Source organism: Chaetodon trifascialis, chromosome 21 (genome assembly GCF_039877785.1).
Source record: "Chaetodon trifascialis isolate fChaTrf1 chromosome 21, fChaTrf1.hap1, whole genome shotgun sequence".
Taxonomy (NCBI): Eukaryota; Metazoa; Chordata; class Actinopteri; order Chaetodontiformes; family Chaetodontidae; genus Chaetodon; species Chaetodon trifascialis.
Window position 1 is genome coordinate 21,125,320 of NC_092076.1, and position 21,515 is coordinate 21,146,834.

General features: G+C 40.6%; 2 protein-coding genes across 7 annotated transcripts in view; one reads left to right on the top strand and one right to left on the bottom strand.

Moving 5' to 3' along the window:
- On the top strand, window positions 1–8,235 carry slc16a3b (solute carrier family 16 member 3b). Its single transcript, XM_070989877.1, has 5 exons — window positions 1–252; window positions 369–512; window positions 1,009–1,604; window positions 1,963–2,143; window positions 7,480–8,235. Exons 1-5 carry the CDS (start codon window positions 30–32, stop codon window positions 7,794–7,796), a joined length of 1,461 nt encoding a protein of 486 aa, XP_070845978.1. The 5' UTR covers window positions 1–29; the 3' UTR covers window positions 7,797–8,235.
- Window positions 8,229–21,515, bottom strand: part of csnk1db (casein kinase 1, delta b) — a 53,712-nt gene continuing 40,425 nt past the window's right edge. For 4 of the 6 annotated variants that reach the window (XR_011603448.1, XM_070989881.1, XM_070989879.1 and 1 more), the window contains exon 10: window positions 10,460–10,600. Coding sequence is in view for 1 of the 6 variants with exons in the window: in XM_070989880.1 (XP_070845981.1) it covers window positions 10,550–10,600 (51 nt within the window). In the remaining 5 variants the exon portion in view is untranslated. Of the gene's footprint in view, window positions 10,601–21,515 lie in introns of all 6 variants that reach the window. The other 2 variants (XM_070989880.1, XR_011603449.1) reach the window with 2 other exon arrangements.

The window sequence follows — 21,515 nt, forward strand, 5'->3', positions numbered from 1 at the left end:
TGACCTCAACACAACAGTCAGAGAGCAACATGGGAGGAGCAGTGGTAGATGACGGGCCTCCTGGAGTAAAGGCACCAGACGGCGGCTGGGGTTGGGCAGTGTTGGCTGGCTGCTTCATCATCACTGGCTTCTCCTATGCTTTTCCCAAAGCTGTCAGCGTCTTCTTCAAAGAGCTGATCCGAGAGTATGATGTTGGCTACAGCGATACTGCCTGGATCTCATCCATTCTGCTTGCCATGCTATATGGCACAGGTAGACAAGGATAACACACATGTCTGATAGAGATTAACTGTTCACATGAAAATGCTCAAAATACCATACTACACATGTGTATAATCTGTGCTCACTGGTTGATTTTGTTTTCTTAGGCCCTCTATGCAGTGTTGTGGTGAACCGGTTTGGCTGTCGACCAGTGATGATGGTTGGAGGGCTTCTTGCCTCGCTGGGAATGATCCTGGCCTCCTTTGCTACCAGCATCATGCACATCTACCTCTGCACTGGAGTTATAACAGGTAAAGTCACAGCACAAACATGCACAGCACAAAATGGTAAATGGACTGTGTTTATATAGTGTTCTTCTATTCAAAGTGCATTTACAACACTAGTCAGTCAGACATGTAGACTGCAAGGGCCAGTTATCGAACCACCAGAATGGAAGCAATGGAGATCCTAATAAACAAACACAAAATACAGTACTGTAGTGCTACATTTTTGCAATGTGTGTCTTTTTTCCTTGTAACTGTTTTGTCAGTCACACCATCTATTCATTGAAAATAATTTGATAGCACAGCAGCATATCTTGACAACAACTTTCCAAAATTTTCATGAGGTTTGCTATATTCTTGCTCTGGAGAGCATATCTATCTATCTATCTATCTATCTATCTATCTATCTATCTATCTATCTATCTATCTATCTATCTATCTATCTATCTATCTATCTATCTATCTATCTATCTATCTATCGATCGATAGATATAGATATATATCATTGTCTTTCTCTCTTCAGGTCTGGGTTTGGCATTAAATTTCCAGCCATCTCTGATAATGCTGAATCGCTACTTCAGTGAAAAACGTCCTCTGGCCAATGGCTTGGCTGCAGCAGGGAGCCCTGTGGCATTGTGCTGTCTCTCCCCACTGGGACAGATTCTCCAGTACCAGTATGGCTGGAGGGGGGGATTTCTCATACTGGGAGGGATGCTGCTCAACTGCTGTGCCTGTGGTGCCCTCATGCGGCCATTGCTGTTCCTTAGGAAACCCCAGGAGCTGGATGGTGCAGTGAAGGAAAAGAAAGCCGAGCCAAAGAAAAAACTGTTGGATTTCAGCGTGTTCAAGGACAGAGGTTTTATCATCTATGCCATTGCAGCATCTGTTATGGTGCTGGGCTTGTTTGTGCCCCCTGTGTTTGTGGTCAACTATGCTAAAGGCCTCGGCTATGAAGACACTAAGTCAGCATTGCTGCTCACCATCTTGGGATTTGTTGATATGTTTGCTCGGCCCGTGTCAGGACTCATAGCGGGCATGAAGTGTGTACGGCCCAGAGCTGTCTACCTGTTGAGCTTTGCTATAATCTTCAATGGGTGCACTGACATTATAGGATCACAGGTAACAATGCAGGAATGGGTTCTATATCACAAGGAGAATAGAAAGGAATGCCTGTATGCCACAAAGACCAACCAGGATTTGCAGTTACTTCACAAACACACTGTTTCTGTCTGTTGCCATCATGCAGATCCAAAGAACTGACCTACTTAAATGAAGAGATTCTGTCATTAGGCTGATAAAATGTGTCTGATGTAGATGTAGGTTAGTTCATGAACATTACAAGTGAATACTGTAAATCTGACTGATAGGCTAGGTTACTGTTTATATAGCTCCTGATCAACAAGGCCTGTTTCATCACCTGTTTGTTCCTTATGAAGCAATTACTAGGTTGAGTAATTTCCTTTTTCTCTCCTTCCAGGCAAATGACTATACAGGTTTGGTGGTCTTCTGTATCTTCTTTGGTATGTCTTATGGCATGGTGGGAGCACTACAGTTTGAGGTTCTCATGGCTATCGTAGGAACAGAGAAGTTCTCCAGTGCCATTGGCCTAGTGCTGCTGATGGAAGCTATTGCTGTACTTGTGGGACCTCCTGGAGCAGGTCAGAGCATGAAAGAAATGAACGTGAATGTGTCTATCCTAACATTCAAGTCTCTTACACATTTGTTCATCTGAGACTGTATATACTTTTTTTTTTTCTTAAGTTTATTTAAAGAGGACAGCGCACATCAATCATACATTACTGTAAATGCGCCAGTGTTAGCCAAAGGCTAGTTTCCAACTGTAGTCCTCCGGCATGGTGTTAAGAGCCATTGAGGCATACAAGGGTCATAATACAATGCACAGCAATATTGAGTACACCCCCCCTGAAAAAAGACATTTTTCACAGTATTAAAATGAACACAAACAATATATCCCAAACAGTTCCTTGATGATGTTTATTGCACTATGTTCTTACATAACAACTCAAACAGAAAGGTGAAGAGACAACTGAAATTACTCTTTTTCTGTTTCCGTGAAAGTGGGGTGGAGCAAAAATGAGTACACCCCACAACAAACACCTACATCCAATACATTTAGTACTTTGTATGGCCTCCATTACTTGCAATGACAGCCCCAAGTCTCCTTGGCATGGAGCGCACAAGTTGACAACATTTGGCCACATCAATCTTTCTCCATTCTTCAAGGATGACCTCTTTTAGAGCCTGGATGTTGGATGGAGAGTGATGCTCAACCTGCCTCTTCAGTATTCCCCAAAGATGCTCTATAGGGTTCAGATCAGGTGACATACTTGGCCATGGAATCACTCTTACCCTGTTCCTCTTCAGAAAGTCAGCAGTGGCCTTAGATGTGTGTTTTGGGTCATTGTCATGTTGAAAACTGGCACGACGACCAACGGCCCGAAGTGATGGAAGCATCTTAGCCTTCAGTATAGAGCAGTACATTTGAGAATTCATGATGCCATCAATGAAATGCAGTTCTCCAACACCCGCAGCACTCATGCAACCCCACATAAGAACACTACCCCCTCCATGTTTCACAGTGGGCACCATGCACTTTTCCTTGTACTCCTCACCCTTGCGACACCAGACCGTTTTGAAGCCATCAGTTCCAAAAAGATTGATTTTGGTCACTCCAGAGTATAGAGTCCCAGTAGCCTTCATCCTTTTCAGCATGGGCCCTGGCAAACTCTAGGTGGGCTTTTTTGTGACTTGGCTTTAGGAGAGGCTTCCTTCGGGGACGACACCCATGCATGCCATTCCGCTGCACTGTATGGCGTATTGTGTCACGTGATACCGTCACTCCAATTTCAGCCTCTACCTCCTTAGCCAACTGTTGTGCACTTGCATGCCGATTTTCCTCAACTTTTCTCATCACAAGACGCTCCTGCCTGGGTGTTAATTTTCTTGGCCGGCCTGTACGTCTCTGTACTTTGGTTGCAGTTCCATCTCTCTTGAATTGTTGGATCACTTTTGCGACCGTGTTCTTACCAATAAGTAAGGCTTTACTGATCTTCTTGTAGCCCTCACCTCTCTTGTGTAAAGCAATAATCTGCTTTCTCAGATCCAGAGACATTTCCTTGCCATGTGGTGCCATTGCTGACAGCAGGAAATGGGAAAGGGCGGTTTGCTTTAGGTAACAGCCTTTTGTAGCCAACTGCCTAATTAACACAGTGTAATGAGTAATTAGACTCACCTGTAGTTAATTGTTTGTTCAGGTCCACATTGGGAGCCTAAAAGGTTGCTTTACTCAGAGACCTTCAGTGGGGTGTACTCATTTCTGCACCACACTAATTTTACTAAAACGGAAAAAAAAAAAAAACTTAAGTTATATTATTAACCTTAGTTTTAAGTTCAAAAGCTCAACAGATCCTGTGTTTAACTTAGTCTGTGAACATTTTGGAAATATATTTTTGTGTTCCTTGTCATATTGTATGAAATGTTACTTTTCAAAGAGGGTGTACTCATTATTGCTGTGCACTGTACATAATAAAAACAAAACAAAACAGAAAACAAGTACATAGGAGAGATAGAGTTTGAGGTCCAAATACAACATATCAAGGTACTGAGAGAGAGACAATCAATACAAAACTACCGGGACAGATACAGCAGACAGTTATACATAACAAAAACCATTATGTGCGGTGCCATTAAAAACAAGATGAACTGTCAGGGATGAGTAATTGAGATGAAGGTGCAGCAATGCAAAGAGGGTTTCTTAAGGTTCATAAATTTCATTTTTTCCAAATTTTGAACAAAAATAAGCAGATGTTTTTCAAATGATGGTTAATGCAGGTATTTTCACCAGGACTTAAGTCCCCAAGCGTCCAGACAGTAACAGATCTAGAGTAATATTCATGATGTGGCAAGAGGGTGGCATAGAGACATAAACACTGAACAAAAATATAAACGCAACACTTTTGTTTTTGCTCCCATTTTTCATGAGCTGAACTCAAAGATCTAAAACATTTTCTATATACACAAAAGACCTATATAGTATATAGTATATAATGAAATATAATAATAATAGATACATTCAATTCAATACAAATAGAATAACATTCTGTATGTTGTCCAATTTTTAATTATATTATTATAAATAAATACATTTAAAAATATATATATACATTAAATATATACTTGAAATATTGTTTACAATATATACATATTCAATACAATTTATACTGCAGTTTTATTTATTTATTACCACATCAAACATATGTAATACCCCTTTAACACCTGAAATTGCCTTCTGGGGATCAATAAAGATGTGTCTTACTTAAAATTGCCTTTAATTGTCTGTCTTGGATTATATCTGTATCCTTACACTACTCTAAAAATATAGAAAGCAGACTGACTACCAGTATCTATTTTATTTATATTTTTTTCCCCCATATTTATCTGATGACTTTTAATACATACAGATATGATATTTCAATAATAATAATAATAATAATAATAATAATAATAATAATAATAATAATAATAATAATAATAATAATAATAATTATTATTATGATTAGTAGTAGTAGTAGTAGTAGTAGTATTTCAAAGTTGAATGAGCTGTAGTTGGACCTGGAGTATAAGAAAAGCTAAAATGATGGGGACATAGACAGAAAAAGCCATTTCCGTAATGTAAAAAACTTTCAGCACATTTCATGATCAGCAAGTTATATATAGACATTAGTATTAACTAAGGAAAATAAGTCAAATCCATGCCATACAAAAGTGAGATTTTACAATTGCCTATGGTAAGTTTAGTTCATGTAAGCCTAATGTTGATTTGCACTGATCTCTTGATCATCTAGTAGTGATTAGAGCTGAGTACCATCTTTGAAGCCACACAGGTATAGTTCAAAATAATAGTAGTCCCCTAACGCTAACCAGATCAATCACTGTTTTTAGTAGAAATTATATTTCTACATGGCAAATAATCTACTAGTAGTAGTAGAGTAATAGAAAACCAACAGGCCCAAGAGACATGCATGCTGCTGATTCTGTGTAATTGAATCATTAATTGAAAGGGGCGTGTTCAAAATAATAGCAGTGCGGAGTTCAATGAGTAAGGTCATTCATTCTGTGAAAAAACAGGTGTCAAATAGGTGGCCCTTATTTAAGGACGAAGGCAGCAAATGTTGTACATATTGGTTATGGTGCATTTCTCTCTGAAAATCAGAGTAAAATAGGTTGTGCCAGACAATGTTCAGAAGAACAGCATACTTTGATTAAAAAGTTGATTGGAGAGGGGAAAACATATAGAGAAGTGCAGAAAATGATAGGCTACTCAGCTGAAATGATCTCAAATGCTTTAAAATGGCAACCAAAACCAGAATGACACAGAAGAAAATGGAAAACTACCATTCGAATAGATCAAAGAATAGCAGAAATGGCAAAGACTCAGCCAATGATCAGCTCCAGGATGATCAAAGAAGGTCTTAAGTTACTAAGTGAGTTCTGTAACAATTAGAAGATGCCTATGTGAAGCCAAGCTATTGGCAAGAAGCTGTCGCAAAGTCACATTGTTGAAAAAAAAAAAAAAAAAACTAAAAAAAATACTATATACATTGACTCGCCTAAAGAGAAATGGTGCAACATTTTGTGGACCGATGAAAGCAAAATTGTTCTTTTTGGGTCTAGGGGCTGCAGACAGTTTGTCAGACGACCCCTAAACACTGAATTCAAGTCACTGTATTCTTTTAAGACAGTGAAGCATGGTGGTGGAAGCATCACAATATGGGGATGTTTCTCTTAATGTGGTGTCGGGCCTATTCATCACATACCAGGGGTCATGGATCAGTTTGAATACATCAAACTACTTGAAGAGGTCATGTTGCCTTATGCCAAAGAGGAGATGCCTTTTAAATGGGTGTTTCAACAAGACAACGACCCCAAACATACCAGTAAGCGAACAGCATCTTGGTTCCAGACCAACAAGATTAACGTTTTGGAGTGGCCGACCCAATCCCCAGACCTTAATCCAATAGAAAAATTGTGGAGTGACATCAAAAATGCTGTTTCTCAGGCAAAACCAAGAAATGCAGAGGAATTCTGGAATGTACTCCAATCAAATGTAGTCCAGAGGTTGGTCGACTTCATGCAACACATTGTGAAGCAGTTCTCAGAAACAGTGGTTACACAAATAAATATTAGTTCAGTGATTCACAGGAAAGCTAAATCTTCTAGCATTTTTCAGTTTATACAGTAAATGTTTGAGTTTTTAAAGAAAAATGCAGACACTGCTGTTCTTTCGAACAGCCTAATGTTCCTTTTTCTTCACACCCTGTCAAGTAATAATAAATTTGATAAATCTTTCGTCATGTTTTGATTTGGAATGGAATGTGCATGTGTTCCCAATGCATTTGCGTGTATGGAAATAAAAGCTATTATAAGGATTTTGAGCTTTACTCACTTTTTTAAACACACTGCTATTATTTTGAACACAACTGTATGTGTTGTCAGCTCTAAAGTGGCCTTTCAAAAGCTGCCCAAATCTTACAAGATTTTTGTCCTGAACACATCCACTGAGAATTGAATTTAGTTTGGCAGATGGAAAATGGTTCAATTAATAATCAGTCAACACACTAAATCAAACAAACTAAATCAGCAAGCATGCCATTTGTTATCAGTCCTTTATAAATGGGTAACTTCTTGTTACTGTATACTGAAACAGCTTTTAAAGTGTTTTTAAAGCCAGTAACAATGGCAATGACAGACACAAAAGAGCCATGAACTGATGCTTACAGTTGCTATCTAGCCAAAAGTACTGACACAAATGTTCACAAGAGTAAGTTAATTCAAGAACATCATTCTGTAGCTACTGTTGCTTCTGAATATGTTCAGTGTTCTTCTAGTAGTATGTGGTGTCTTAACTACACCACCACTGTTTCACTTTCACAGTCAGTGACAGCCATGATAATATTCTTGTACTATCCACCAGGTCTTCTCTTGGATGCCACACATCAGTACATGTATGTCTTCCTGTTGGCGGGCTGCGAGGTCACAGTGTCGGCCTTTGTCATCACCTTGGGTAACATCCTTTGCATTAGAAGGAAACCAGAAGATCCACAGACTATGATGGAGATGGCTGATGCTGATGCAGAGAAAGAGGGGCTAAACTGTAAAGTAGAAGGTGAGGAAGATGATGAAGGCCAAGAGGGAAAAGAGAATGGAAAAGTTGCTGGTGTGAAAGCGGGCGAGATGATGGTGGTGAAAGAGATGGGGGATGAGGGTAGAGAGGAAAACACATCATTATGAAGAGTATAATGAGCAATGACAAAAGGGAAAGAGGAGTGCACCAAGAGGATACGTATAAAAAGTACTGAGTATGATCTCTGGCAAACAGAATGAGCAAGAAGCCAGAGAGAAAGTGAGGGAACAAGGGTATGAAAAGAGGGCTGATTCTACACTCTGGATGAAAATCACAGTCTGATATAATGTTACAAGGCAGAGAGGATTCATTAAGTAAGAGCTGGTTTTGTTTGTTGTATTTGTTCTAAAAAAATGTTGATCAGATTCTGCTCATCCTGGAGGTAAATGGAGTGGACATATCCTGTTTTCTGCATTCAGGACTCAAGCTATTCTACTTCACATTTCCTTAATGATTTAAAATGGGCTTATAAAAACCCTTCACTTGAGGTCAACTTGGGAATACCCCAAGCTCAAGAATGACTTTTCACACCCAAATTTCAAATAATGTACTTGTTTGTTGCACTCTTTTGCTTTATTTATTGCAAGTATTGACACTGTGACAACTCACTTTCAAAAACTTGTAAAAATAAAGGAATATTTCAACATGCACCCTGGCAACTGAATGACATACTCTAGCTGTACACTCATTGTTATAATTTCAAAGAAGTTTTTGTTTGCTCCATGATAGCCATGTGATACTTTCTGAAACTTCATCCAGTGACTGTCTGATGCATTTGTGTATAGGATAGTGGAAAAAAAACTTGGGACTGTTCGTCTCAGGGCAGTGTATTGGTGCTGTATATACACATCTGTCTATCTTGTCATTACTACTCTGTAAAGGTCTGCTTAATGCTGCAACACTGGGAACTGCTGTCTGGTGTTGGTATGATGCCAGATGGTGTGATCTATGTACTCTGTGCCCTCTTTGTATCTGTTCAATCTAGTGCTCAATAGACCAACGCAAGAGGGCAACTACATCACAACATAGGCATGCAGTGCCTATTTTTTCCCAAATAAATGTATTTTCTGTCGAGAAAAAACAAACAAACACATCTTTGTACCTTCAGCATCAGGCTTACATTCAGACAAAATGTGTAAGCTCCAAGCTTTCTGACATCAGCCATTTTTGACTGCACTACCAGTTCCTCAAGTGATCAGACAGTTGATCAAATTTCCCAGCTGTATAAATGAGTACAACCAAATTAAGTTCTATCACCACAATCAACTGACTCATTCGACAATACTATTAAAGAAATGCATAAAAGGTACAAGTTGCTCATTTATTTACAGTTTAAGTACACAAATACTGTGGCAAATATCAATGAGGAAGTAACTCTTGCTGATTTGGTTGTGTACATTATTCAATAGGTGTAGAATGGCTGACCAGAGAGGTCAAAGGTCAAAATCAAAAACTAGAGAATGAGCAGCAGTAAGAATGAATTACAACAGGCAAGTATCAGAGATGAGTTAAGTATTAAAAAAAAAAAACCAGAACACTGGTGGCATAGAAGCCTGTGAAAAGTCAGCTTTCCTTTCAACACAGTCATTTCAATAGTTGTTTATGTATTCATGAAGAATGCATTTTCCATGCCCATGGCAATATTGCAGTTTGCTTGCAACATTGGTGCAGGATCACTGAACATCTCATATCAAGAGCTGTAGCTGTGACAAGAAAACATGTTATACAAAATGTCTTTTACATTCAGTGTGCCCACATCACTGCTTTCTTTCATTATTCCATAGCTCTGAGGGGGGAAAGAAATATGAAACTACTACACTTATGGCAGCACAAACCTGAAGCAGCCTGGTTCCTGGACAAAGCTTAGACATCATCTTCTGACCCATCTCTACAGGTTGGCAAAAACAAAATATGAGAAGACATTTACACTTCATTATTACAAGAATTTCACAGATTAAAAACAATACAAATGACAGTGAATGGACATCTGGTAAAATATGTCAAGATGATTCCCCCTCATAAAGTGCACTTCTCTTGCACAGAACACTAGAAAGAGGACAGGGCTCATTGGACAGAATATTAGAGTCTGCGAGACAGACAGAACAACAACAAATAGGTGAATACAGAACCTTCTGCACCCGATACAGAAGCATATGTTCATGGCTTCAACTAGCACTTAAGCCTCCACACCTGACTCCAAAGACTCACCTCTAGAGCATGCAAAGAAGTAGTTTCTTTTATTGAATACCAATGTGTATAGAGATACTGAACAGAGCTATCAGTAGCTGTGATTGTTAAAAACAAGAAAAGTAGCTGGTGGAAGGAGAGAATGAAAACTGTAAACACCAATGAAAAGCATCACACCCCACAACCTACCCATACACATATGTACAGTGAAGAGCTACTGGGTCAGTCTGAAACACCTTAATGCAAAAAGAAAAAGAAAAAAACTTCTTCTTTTTTTTGATGTTGTATGAACTAACAGCCAATGACAGTGGAAAAGCAAGGTCATCAATGACAAAAGTTTCCTCAGAAGAAGTAGGAGCCAGTGTCGTTAACTGCTGTTTCATCAGTCAGTGTCCTACAAAAGATTGCTGGGTTGCCATGTTTTCACTGGACATAGCACTGCCCATTCAGAATATGGTCATGGTGGGGTGGTGACAGTTGAGGGTGGGGAGAGAGAGTGTAATTGATTCTAAAAGAGGCTGCAGTGCTGTGAGTTGTCATTAAGAAAGCAGTTCGTGCAAGTCAGAAGCTGGCTTTCAATAGTAGCTCTAGTAGGAATAATTAAAAGTTGTGGTGGTAGTATTAGTTGTCAGATTGCTCCAGGGCTTTGTCCACCAGGTTGCACTGTGGGGGCTCATGGAGGGACTAGGAGATGGAGACCAGCAGGTGGTACACTGGACACCATCTAGAGGAAACACAGGACAGGAAGCAACAGAGTGAACCCGACATTGGCTTTAATTGTCTGGCGTCATTAAGCTCACCCTCTCTGGATAACATATATTGAGTCTTTAAATTACTCTACAATTTAAATAAATATTTTCAAGTCGCAAAGTCACCTGAAAAACACAATACTGGGGAAAGTTCACCACATATGCTACATTATCAAAAAACAAAACAAAACAAAACAAAACAAAACAAAACAAGCATAACAGCTACATGGCTGTAAACAGGGAAGGTTGATTTATGCCAATATTAATATCCTTTCTGGCTCTGGAGAGTATTTCTTAACTTCTTTGAGTGACATCCTAATTGGACAGTGAATAGATAAATTGCATTTTAAACAAAAACATGCTTTAAATATTGCTGTGATGTAGGAAACAAGCTCTCATATGGCTTCCAGCATCAGGCAATAAATTGGTAAAAATGAATGAAATTACAAAAAATAAGATTAGTATTAGAAGTTGGGGTGCACGATAAATATCGGACAGATGATTATTGTTAGCTACTAACCCAAAGGCAGCTGCAAAGAAATGCCAGGGGCTTGTTCCTGTCGCCGCAGTGTTTGAAAAATGCAAAAAGTTTGCTAGAGACAACCCGAGGGCTAAAGCGATCTGTGATTTCATCTTGGAAATGATGATGCTAGACGACCAGCCCTTTATCATTGTTGAAGATATGTGCTTTTGTCGGCTAGCAAACCACTTGGAGCCAGGATTTGTATTTTCAAGCTGCCGCTATTTTTCGGATGTATGTTTGTCAGCAAAATACGATGTGATTGCCACACTCCTGCATACACTGACAGATGGAAATAAGGACATAAGCTTCACTACTGATTTATGGACGAGTGATGCTGGCCCTGTTAGCTTGTTGGGTGTGAGCGCAGTGGCTGGATAAGGACTTCAAACTATACAGGGCTATGTTGTATGCCCAGGAGCTCCCCGGTTCACACACAGCAACACTTACTTACTTACAAACAAGAGTTTGTGGACTCCTAGAGGCCTTTATTTTAAAATTTTATATCTCCCATGTGTATCCAGTGCCGTGGCACGGAGCAGAGTTAATTTAGGAAAGTAAAAGAACATCTAAAAAAGGTTGACAACGCTGTGGTACGATTTCACACACCCGCATGTTCAGTCATTGGTCTACGTGTGCTACGTATGCACACGCCATTTGTCATTCATGTTTTTTTTATTATTATGCACTTAACTATGACTAAAGTTTGCATTTGATAAGCCATCTGAAAGAGAAAGTGTTTTGTTTGTCTTGATTTTTGTTTTGTTAATAGTAGTGATGTCCTGATATTTGGTCAGGACAAATTTACAGGTACAGTTTTTTAAATCCACCTTTGTTTGAGTCCTTACCTCAAGGTGTGCGCAAACTACAGTTGAATATATATATATATCAATATATAATCGGTTATCAGTATCTGTATCAGTCCTGAGAAGCAGGAAGTTATCGGTATCGGTACTGGCTTGGAAAAAAAAAATATTGTGCATCCCAAAGAGAACAACACATCGGATCATGATGAATGAATTATTCATGTTGAAAATCTTTACTGATGTACATTGTATCATTGGTCCCCTGCGACCCGATCCCTGGATAAGCGGTTCAAGATGAGGATGAGGAAAATGATATAACAACGGTCAATGAAAACAAAAATCATTAATCCAATGAGGGCAAGATTCAAAATCACACTGAAAATCAAAGTAAAAAATTGAAATCGCAGGCTGATCCAACTAGTGTTGGACGGCAACTCATAATGTGACTCAGTAGTTTTTATGGCAGTTTGTTGTTCAAACTACAGAGCAAAGATGATGGCTCAGACACTACAGAGGCCTCTGCAAACTACTACACTCTTTCAGACTGGCAGATGCACAGAGATATTTGATAAAGCCAATCACAAACTGGCTTGAGGTGGCCAGCAACTGTCATTTCATACAGCAGTCTAACGCTATTATGAGTTACTTCGCCGAGAGGTCCTTGTGACAAGGTAGCCAACAGTCACTTCTGAAGCTTTTTAAAAATGCCCTCCAACCAAAATCAAGTTTTAAACCTTGATAACGTAGACTAAGACTGAAACAAACTTTAGTGTCATTCAGTAAACAGCAAGTGTACACTGAACAAAATTTCGATTGCAACAGTCTCAGCAAAAGATCAAAAAAATAATATTAAAAAAATGTTTATATACACACACGTATATATACATACGTGTGTGTGTATATATGTATATATTAGTGCTGTCAATCAATTAAAATATTTAATCGCGATTAATCGCATAAATGTCATAGTTAACTTGCGATTAATCACACATTTTTATCTATTCTAAATGTCCCATTAATTATCATTTTAATACTCTTATCAACATGGAAAAGTGGATAGGCTTGCTTTGTGCAAATGTTTTTTATTGAAAACAATGTGTAGTGTTATATTTCACACTAACATTCTCACTTTGAGCAGTCATTCACATTAGAATGAATCAAATCTCACACAATTTAACACTGTCAATAAACAGATGACAAAAAAAATAAATGCTTGGTTACAAAAAAGCCCCTTCAACAACCCTTTCTAAGGGATCAATACAGGGTGATACAAGATAAAGTTACAAAGTGCACATCATTGTAAACTAGGAATCAGCCTATAGTGCAGTTAAACCATGGCTTAAACTTTCCTTTCTTAAGTTTTCTTTGAACATACAAGCAGTCAGACTATGATGCTCTTCTGTTTATTCACCAGAGGCTTATCAACCCAGCCTCTTATTTCCCTCCAGAAAGAATGAACATTACTTAGCTATGGCTGCAGTAAGCTTGTTCTTAGTTGTGGTATCTATATGCCTCTGTCAAACTTTGGTCTTGTCAGTCGACCCATCTGGCATCTTTTTGAAACTAAACTTTCCATTCAGAATCTTGTTCGCATCCATTTCGGCGTTTTGCGCTTGACATCGCCTACACTTTCACAGCTAGCGAGCAGGCAAGTCCAAAACATGCGTGGGGCGTGCCTATTTTTTTGTTTCCGGTTTACAATCGGATCCTCTAGTTTTTGTAACGTTACTAGCAGTGGCCACAGCTCATAAAAAACTACAAGTTCAATAGGTCACAAAGAACGTTAATCGCGCGATAAAAAAATGACACCCTTAAAATTGATTTGCGCCTTAATAACGCAATATTTTTGACAGCACTAATATATGTATGTATGTATTCATGTGTGTGTGTATGTATGTATGTGTGTGTGTGTGTATATATATATATACACACACACACACACACACACACACACACACACACACACACACACACACACACACACACACACACACATAAACACCAGAAAACAGCAGGCAGAGGTTATTTTGAGGTGTAATTATTGAAGAATGACCTGAGTTGTAACAGTGGTGCAAAAAATGCTCATTATGTGTTTAGCAGTCTGATGGCCTGAGTGAGACGGGTGGAGACAGGTGGGCTCTTCTCATCCTGACAACTGGTGCGGTATTCACAGACCAAGTGAGGTCGTCTGTGATGTGCATCCCCAGGAACTTGGTGCTGCTGACCACCTCCACAACCATGTTGTTGAGGAGAAGTGGAGCCTGGCTGGGCTGGAAGTTCTTGAAGTTTTGAAGTTGACAATGATCTCTTTGGTTGTGTCCAAGTTCATGATCAGGTTGTTGTCTTTCCATCAGCTGCTCAACCTCCTCTCTGTAGGCCAGGTCATTGTCCCTGATGAGGCCCATCACTGTTGTACCGTCTACAAACTTCACTGAGTGGTTGGTGGCAGCCCTGGGGGCACAGTCATGTGTCATTAGGGTGAACAGCAGGGTGCTCCCTGGTGCTGCCCTGAGGGGAGCCTGTGCTGAGGTGATGACATGGGAGATGTTCTGACCGACTGGGCACTGACTGTGGTCAGGGACGGACTGGGACAAGAAATCGGCCCTGGCATTTTGGACCAGACTGGCCCACCACATTTGATAACGCACACCTTTTCGGTCTTTTGAATGTCTATACCAACTGTGCAACTCTTAAAACCACGTACCTTAAGCCATGCAATGAGTTAACGGGAATCAGTGAGAGTGGACACGTTAAATATTTCCAAAAAGTGTAATTTATTAACGCTACAAAAACAGTATACTCCACCACTCCATCACAGTAATGATCTTTAAGCAGAATTCATCTTAATGGGTGTACCTATGTGTTTCAGGAAGGAAGAAAAAAAGAAAGAATAGAGATGAGAAATGATGGATCAGATGCTAACTCATCCAAGAGTAGTATTCAATAAATTGTGAACTGACCCAGTCCAAAAGGATGAATGTAGCTGAACTCCTGAATGAACTCTGAACTCTGTGTGTATGTTTGAGAGAGAGAGAGAGAGAGAGAGGAGAGAGAGAGAGAGAGAGAGAGAGAGAGAGAGAGAGAGAGAGAGAGAGATTTAATTATTGGTCAATCTTCAAGATAAAAATAGCAGCTTAGAAACTGAAAACTTAAGAGGGATGATGACACATGAATGAGGGAGAGGGCTTCATACACAATGTCTCAAAAATATTTGCTTATACAGGTATTACAAACTAACTAGAATACAAACTAACCTGGCCACTGAGCATTAGCCAAAAATATCACTGCATGAAAAGTAGCATTTCCGTCAATCATCGTCACTGTATACTGTATATTGCCGTGGAAGTTCTCTCTCAGCCCGTGACTGTGAGGTATTGTTAAAATGCAAATGTAAATGCTGCAAGCTATACAAATGCAAATTGGAATTGTGTGTGTGTGTGTGTGTGTGTGTGTGTGTGTGTGTGTTCTGTGCCTACAGAATACAAAGATTTTTTTTTTTTTTCATGAGGATTTAAAAGCCCCTTCAACAACCCTTTCTAAGGGATCAATACAGGGTGATACAAGATAAAGTTACAAAGTGCACATCATTGTAAACTAGGAATCAGCCTATAGTGCAGTTAAACCATGGCTTAAACTTTCCTTTCTTAAGTTTTCTTTGAACATACAAGCAGTCAGACTATGATGCTCTTCTGTTTATTCACCAGAGGCTTATCAACCCAGCCTCAGTTGCCAATATGGATAATTAATAGTGTCATTGCATAGTTGAGAGAAATATACAACTTAGAAATTTAGAGATTGCACCAGGTGAAATCAATACATGTGAGCAGATATTAGCATTCGAGCATATATTAACCTTGAAACAGTAGTGCAAATCCACTATTATGATGTAGAATGAAAGACAGAAAGACAGCATCAACACAGTGCTACATTACATGATGCTGGAGTTAAACAGGGATGCATAGTTAAACTTGGATGAACATTAAGGTCTGCCTCCTACTAAAGGAATGTGACGCTGCTGTCAGATCTGGCGACGCAGCGGCCTACAGCTCATCCAGAGCTAACCTGAAGAGGGGCACCAGGGAAGCTAAACACGCTCACAAGCCACAGATTGAGGAGCACTTCCACAACAACGCCGACCCCTGCCATCCAGGTCATCAGAGACTATCTACCAAAAACGACAGCCCCACCAACCAGCAATGCCTCCTTCCCTGACGAGCTCAACAACTTCTATGCTCGCTTTGACAGGGACAACAAACCGGCCATCAAAACTGCTCCCCACCCAGATGAACAGCCCCTCACGGTCTCCACCTATGACGTGCGTTCTGCACTCAGCAGGGTGAACGTCCATAAGGCTGCTGGACCTGATGGCATACTTGGCCGTGTGCTCAAGGCCTGTGCAGAACAGCTGGCTGGTGTCTTCACTGGCATCTTCAACCTGTCACTGGCCGAGGCAGCAGTCCCCACGTGCCTCAAGACCACCACCACTGTGCCGGTACCGAAGCAGTCAGCAACAGTGGGCCTAAATGACTTCCGCCCTATCGCACTCACCCCCATCATAACCAAGTGCTTGGAGAGACTGGTCTTGGCTCACCTCAAATACTGTCTTCCCCCAACACTGGACCCCCATCAGTTTGCCTACCAAGCAAACAGGTTGACAAAGGATGCTATCTCCATGGCACTGCACTCCACCCTGACACACTTGGACAACAACAACACCTACGCGAGGATGCTGTTCACCGACTTCAGCTGAACATTCAACACAGGCATCCCCTCCAAGCTGATCAACAAACTTAGTGACCTCGGCATCAGCACCTCCCTCTGCAACTGGACCCTGGACTTCCTGACCAACAGACCCCAGTCTGTCAGGTTAGACAACCACACCTCTGCCACCCTGACCCTGAACACTGGTGTCCCATAGGGCTGTGTGCTGAGCCCTTTCCTCTACTCCCTCTTCACCCACGACTGCATGCCTGTGCATGGCTCCAACTCCATCATCAAGTTCAAAGACGACACCACGGTGATAGGCCTGATCACCAACAACGACGAGTCATCCCACAGGGATGAGATTCAGCAGCTGGTGATGTGGTGCACCGACAACAATGTGACCCTCAACACCAAGAAGACCAAGGAGCTCATCGTGGACTACAGGAAAACCAAAGGCTGCAGTCAAACCCCCATTCACATTAATGGGCCTGAGGTTGAACGTGTCTCCAGCTTCAAGTTTCTGGGCATCCACATCTCTGAGAACTCTCAACTCCTCCACCTTGATAAAGAAAGCTCCATAGCACCTCTACTTCCTGAGGAGACTGAGGAAAGTTAAACTGGCTTGTCAGACCCTGGTCAACTTCTACTGCTGCACCATCGAGAGCATCCTGACAAACTGCATCTCAGTGTGGTATGGCAGCTGCACAGTCTCCGAGCGGAAGGCCGTGCAGCGGGTGGTGAAAACCGCCCAGTACATCACCGGTGCCCAGCTAACTGCCATCGAGGACCTCCAGCGCAAGCGGTGTCTAAGAAGGGCAGGCAGCATCAGCAGTGACAGCTCCCACCCCAACCATGGACTGTTTGCCCCGTACCATCTGGTAGGAGGTTCAGGAGCCTCCGTTCCTGCACCAGCAGGCCCAGGAACAGCTTCTTCCCCAGAGCTGTTACCCTGCTGAACTCTGTCAGTGTGGCAGTGTGCCATGTCTACAGGGTCTGCTTCACTTTTAAGGCAAGGCAAGGCAAATTTATTTGTATAGCACAATTCATACACTAGGCAATTCAAAGTGCTTTACAGAAGCATAAAAATACATTAAAATCACACATTTCAAAGAAAGAAAGAAAGAGAGTAGAAGAGAATATAAAAATAAAAATAAAATACAATTAAAGGAAAATTAAAAACAGAAGCCAGTAAAAGACAATAATTTAACATTTAGAATTATTAAAACCATTGAACAAATACATTTACTTTAAGTAAAAGCTGTAGCAAATAATAATGTTTTCAACCCTGATTTAAATGAGCTGACAGTTGGTGCAGACCTCAGGTGTGCAGGGAGAATGTTCCACAGGTGAGGAGCATAATAACTGAAAGCTGCTTCACTTTGTTTGGTTCTGATTCTGGGAACACACAATAGACCTGTCCCTGATGACCTAAGGGGTCTGGATACCGCATATGGAGTTAATAAATCTAGAATATATTTTGATCCTAGACCATTTAATGCTTGGTAGACCAACAGTAAGATTTTAAAGTCTATTCTTTGACTCACAGGAAGCCAATGTAGTGATCTGAGGACTGGTGTGATTTGGTCCATTTTTCTGGTGTTTGTAAGGACTCGTGCAACAGCATTTTGGATCAGCTGTAGTTGCCTAATTGATTTTTTGTTTAGGCCAGTAAAGACTCCATTGCAATAGTCCAACCTACTGAAAATGAATGCATGAACCAGTTTTTCCATGTCTTCTTTGGACAGATATCCCTTGATCCTGGTTATATTTTTCAACTGGTAGTAGGCTGATTTGGTAATGAGCTTTAAATGGTTGTTAAAATTCAGGTCCGAATCAATAGTTACACCAAGATTTCTGGCTTTATCTGTTGTTGTCAGTGACATGGAGTTAAGTTGAGCACTGATCTTTGACCTTTCATTTTTGGGACCAAAAACAATCACTTCTGTTTTATCTGCATTAAGCTGAAGAAAATTCTGGCACATCCACTCATTGATTTGATGAATGCACTCATTCAATGAAAGTAAGGGACTGTAGTCATGTGATGACACAGAAATATAAAGTTGTGTATCATCGGCGTAAGTATGATAAGAAATATTATGATGCTCCATAATCTGAGCTAGGGGCAACATGTAAATATTGAAAAGAAGTGGTCCAAGAATGGACCCTTGTGGCACCCCACACATCATCTTCTTTCGTTCAGACACATGCTCACCAACTGACACAAAGTAGTCTCTATCTTGTAAATAGGATTTGAACCAGTGTAGTACAGTGCCAGTAAGTCCCACCCACTTTTCCAGTCTGTCAAAAAGTATGTCATGATCAACTGTATCAAAGGCAGCACTGAGATTTCATAATACTAAGACTGAGGTTTTGGAAGCATCATTATTCAGATGTATGTCGTTTAAAACTTTGATAAGTACAGTCTCAGTGCTGTGGTGTGGACGAAATCCAGACCGAAATGCATTAAAAAGATTGCTCTGCATCATGAAAGCATGCATTTGTTGAAAAACAACCCTTTCAATAATTTTCCTAGAAAGGGAAGATTTGATATTGGTCTGTAGTTACTAATTACTGAAGCATCCAGATTAGTCTGGCAGAGTATCAAGGCAGCACGTTGTGGATTTTAACTGTGATACAGTTTCTGTCAGCCTTGTATGATCTAGAAGGTGAAAATGTGCTAGATTAACTGGAGAACAAAAAGGCACAGATGGACTTATCATTTTGCCTTAGTTGGAGCTGCACACTGTTTGTCTTATCCATGAAATTTTATCCGTAAAAAAGGCTGCAAAATCATTGCATGACTTGTTGGATAGCAGCTCAGGAGGGACTGATGCTGTGGGGTTTGTCAGTCTGTCCACAACAGAAAACAAAGTGCAGGCATTATTACAGTTTCTGTTGATAATCTCTGAGAAGAATGCTTGCCTTGCCTTCTTTAGTTCATGGTTATAGGTGTGGAGACTGTTTTTGTAAATCTCATAGTTAACCTGGAGTTTGGTTTTTCGCCACCTGCGCTCTGCCTGTCTGCAGACTCTTTTCTGGACATTGACCAGTGTGGTGTCTCTCCAAGGAGCCTTTTTCCTTCCTGACAGAGCGTTGGTCTTAATTGGGGTGATGGAGTCAATAATAGTCATAACTTTGGAACTGAAATTATTTACAAGGTCATCAGTTGAAGCTGAGGGCAGTGTTGGTGATGGTGTAAAAGACTGAGTGAAGACTGCACAGGTATTATCATTAATAAAACACTTTTTGATAATCTCTGTTCCACTTTTGTTAAGAATAGCAGGTGTGGCCATTTTAAATGACACACAGTAATGATCAGAAAGAGCAACATCTGTCACCACAACCTCAGAGATATTAAGCCCTTTGGAGATAACCAAATCTAATATAAGCCCTTTGTTATATGTTCAATGTGTTACGTGCTAAGATAGGCCAAAATGATCCAGGATGTTTAAAAGTTCTTTAGCACATCCATCTTTGAGATTATCAACATGAATGTTGAAGTCACCCACTAACACAACACAGTCAAAATCAATACAAACAACAGACAGTAGATTGGCAAACTCATCAGAAAACTTTGTATTGTATTTAGGGGGCTTGTAGATGGTTACGAAGACTGATTGACAGGGAAACTTTGATTGAATGGCAACATATTCAAAAGATTCATGACTGTAAGAGACTCTCTTGCATTGAATGCTATCATTAAACAAAATGGCGACTCCGCCTCCTCTCTTATGCATTCTTACTTCACTTATGAAACTGAAATTTGGAGGGGCTGACTCATTGAGAACTGCTGTGCTGTTATCTTGTCCTAACCAAGTTTCAGTTAAAAACATTAAATCAAGCTTGTGCTTGATGATAAAGTCATTGATTAAGAATGATTTGTCTGCCAAACCCACCTAACATTTAAAAGAGCTAAGTTAAATGTGCTAAAAAGTCTAACATCCCCATGTTTTAGAACATACTGTGGCTGACATGGAATACAAGTTAAATTCGATGATGTGATGTTTCTGGAGAGATGGACCGATCTTCTCCTCCTACCTATTGAGACATGAATCAATGAAGCTTCCGGCACAATGGGCCCTGGCTTTTCCTTGGAAAAGTCAGGCATAACATTTGCCTTAAAAGCTGGACCCAGAACACATCAGTTACCAACACAAATAGGTGGCTGTGCTGGGCTCTTACTAGGGGACTGGAGTAGATTCAGATCAAGCCGTGGAGGGGGTGGTGGAGCTGCCCGTCGGCGCTGTGGCGGTGGAGGGGGACAGGGTGGTTGTAGGGGGCGGGGTGGAATTTGGGGGGACAGGATCCCAGATGGGCGAGGAGTAAGCCTGATACCAGCACTGACAAGTTTGTTCATTTGGTCAGTAAACTCCGGTAGGGGGGAGGAGGGTGATGGGATACCCAGTGAAGATGATGAATTGGATGGAGTTTGAGCAGTTGGAGATGGTGGCCTAGGTGGAGTTTTAGTGGTTGGAGTCAGTGAATCCTCACGAGCAGTGGCCTCTGGTGGAGGACATGAGGCATCTGCTTTTTTGCTCTGGCATCCCTCATGGTTAGAGCACACAGGCGGGGGGAGAGTTAGTTCTCCTTCATGTTTTGGTGTTTGCTGCTTTTGTTTGGATTCCTCTTGTCTCTTGTCCTTGGGAGTGGGAACAGTGTGACGCAGGAAGAAAGATAGGTTGGAGGCAAAAAGTTTTACTCCTGACTTGTTTAGGGAAAGTCCGTCTCCTTTGAAAAAATGTCTGCGGTCCCAGAAAAAGCTGAAATTGTCAATAAAATGCACTGAGTGGACATCACATGCAGTTGAAAGCCATCTGTTTACTGCCAACAATCTGCTGAATCTCTCTCCTTCTCCTCTGA

Bases quoted from the DNA above. Each gene is read 5' to 3' on its own strand.
- slc16a3b (XM_070989877.1), top strand. From the start codon at position 30: ATGGGAGGAGCAGTGGTAGATGACGGGCCTCCTGGAGTAAAGGCACCA. The intron at 253-368 runs GTAGACAAGGAT...TTGTTTTCTTAG, and splicing joins TGCCATGCTATATGGCACAG to GCCCTCTATGCAGTGTTGTG. The intron at 1,605-1,962 runs GTAACAATGCAG...CTCTCCTTCCAG, and splicing joins CTGACATTATAGGATCACAG to GCAAATGACTATACAGGTTT.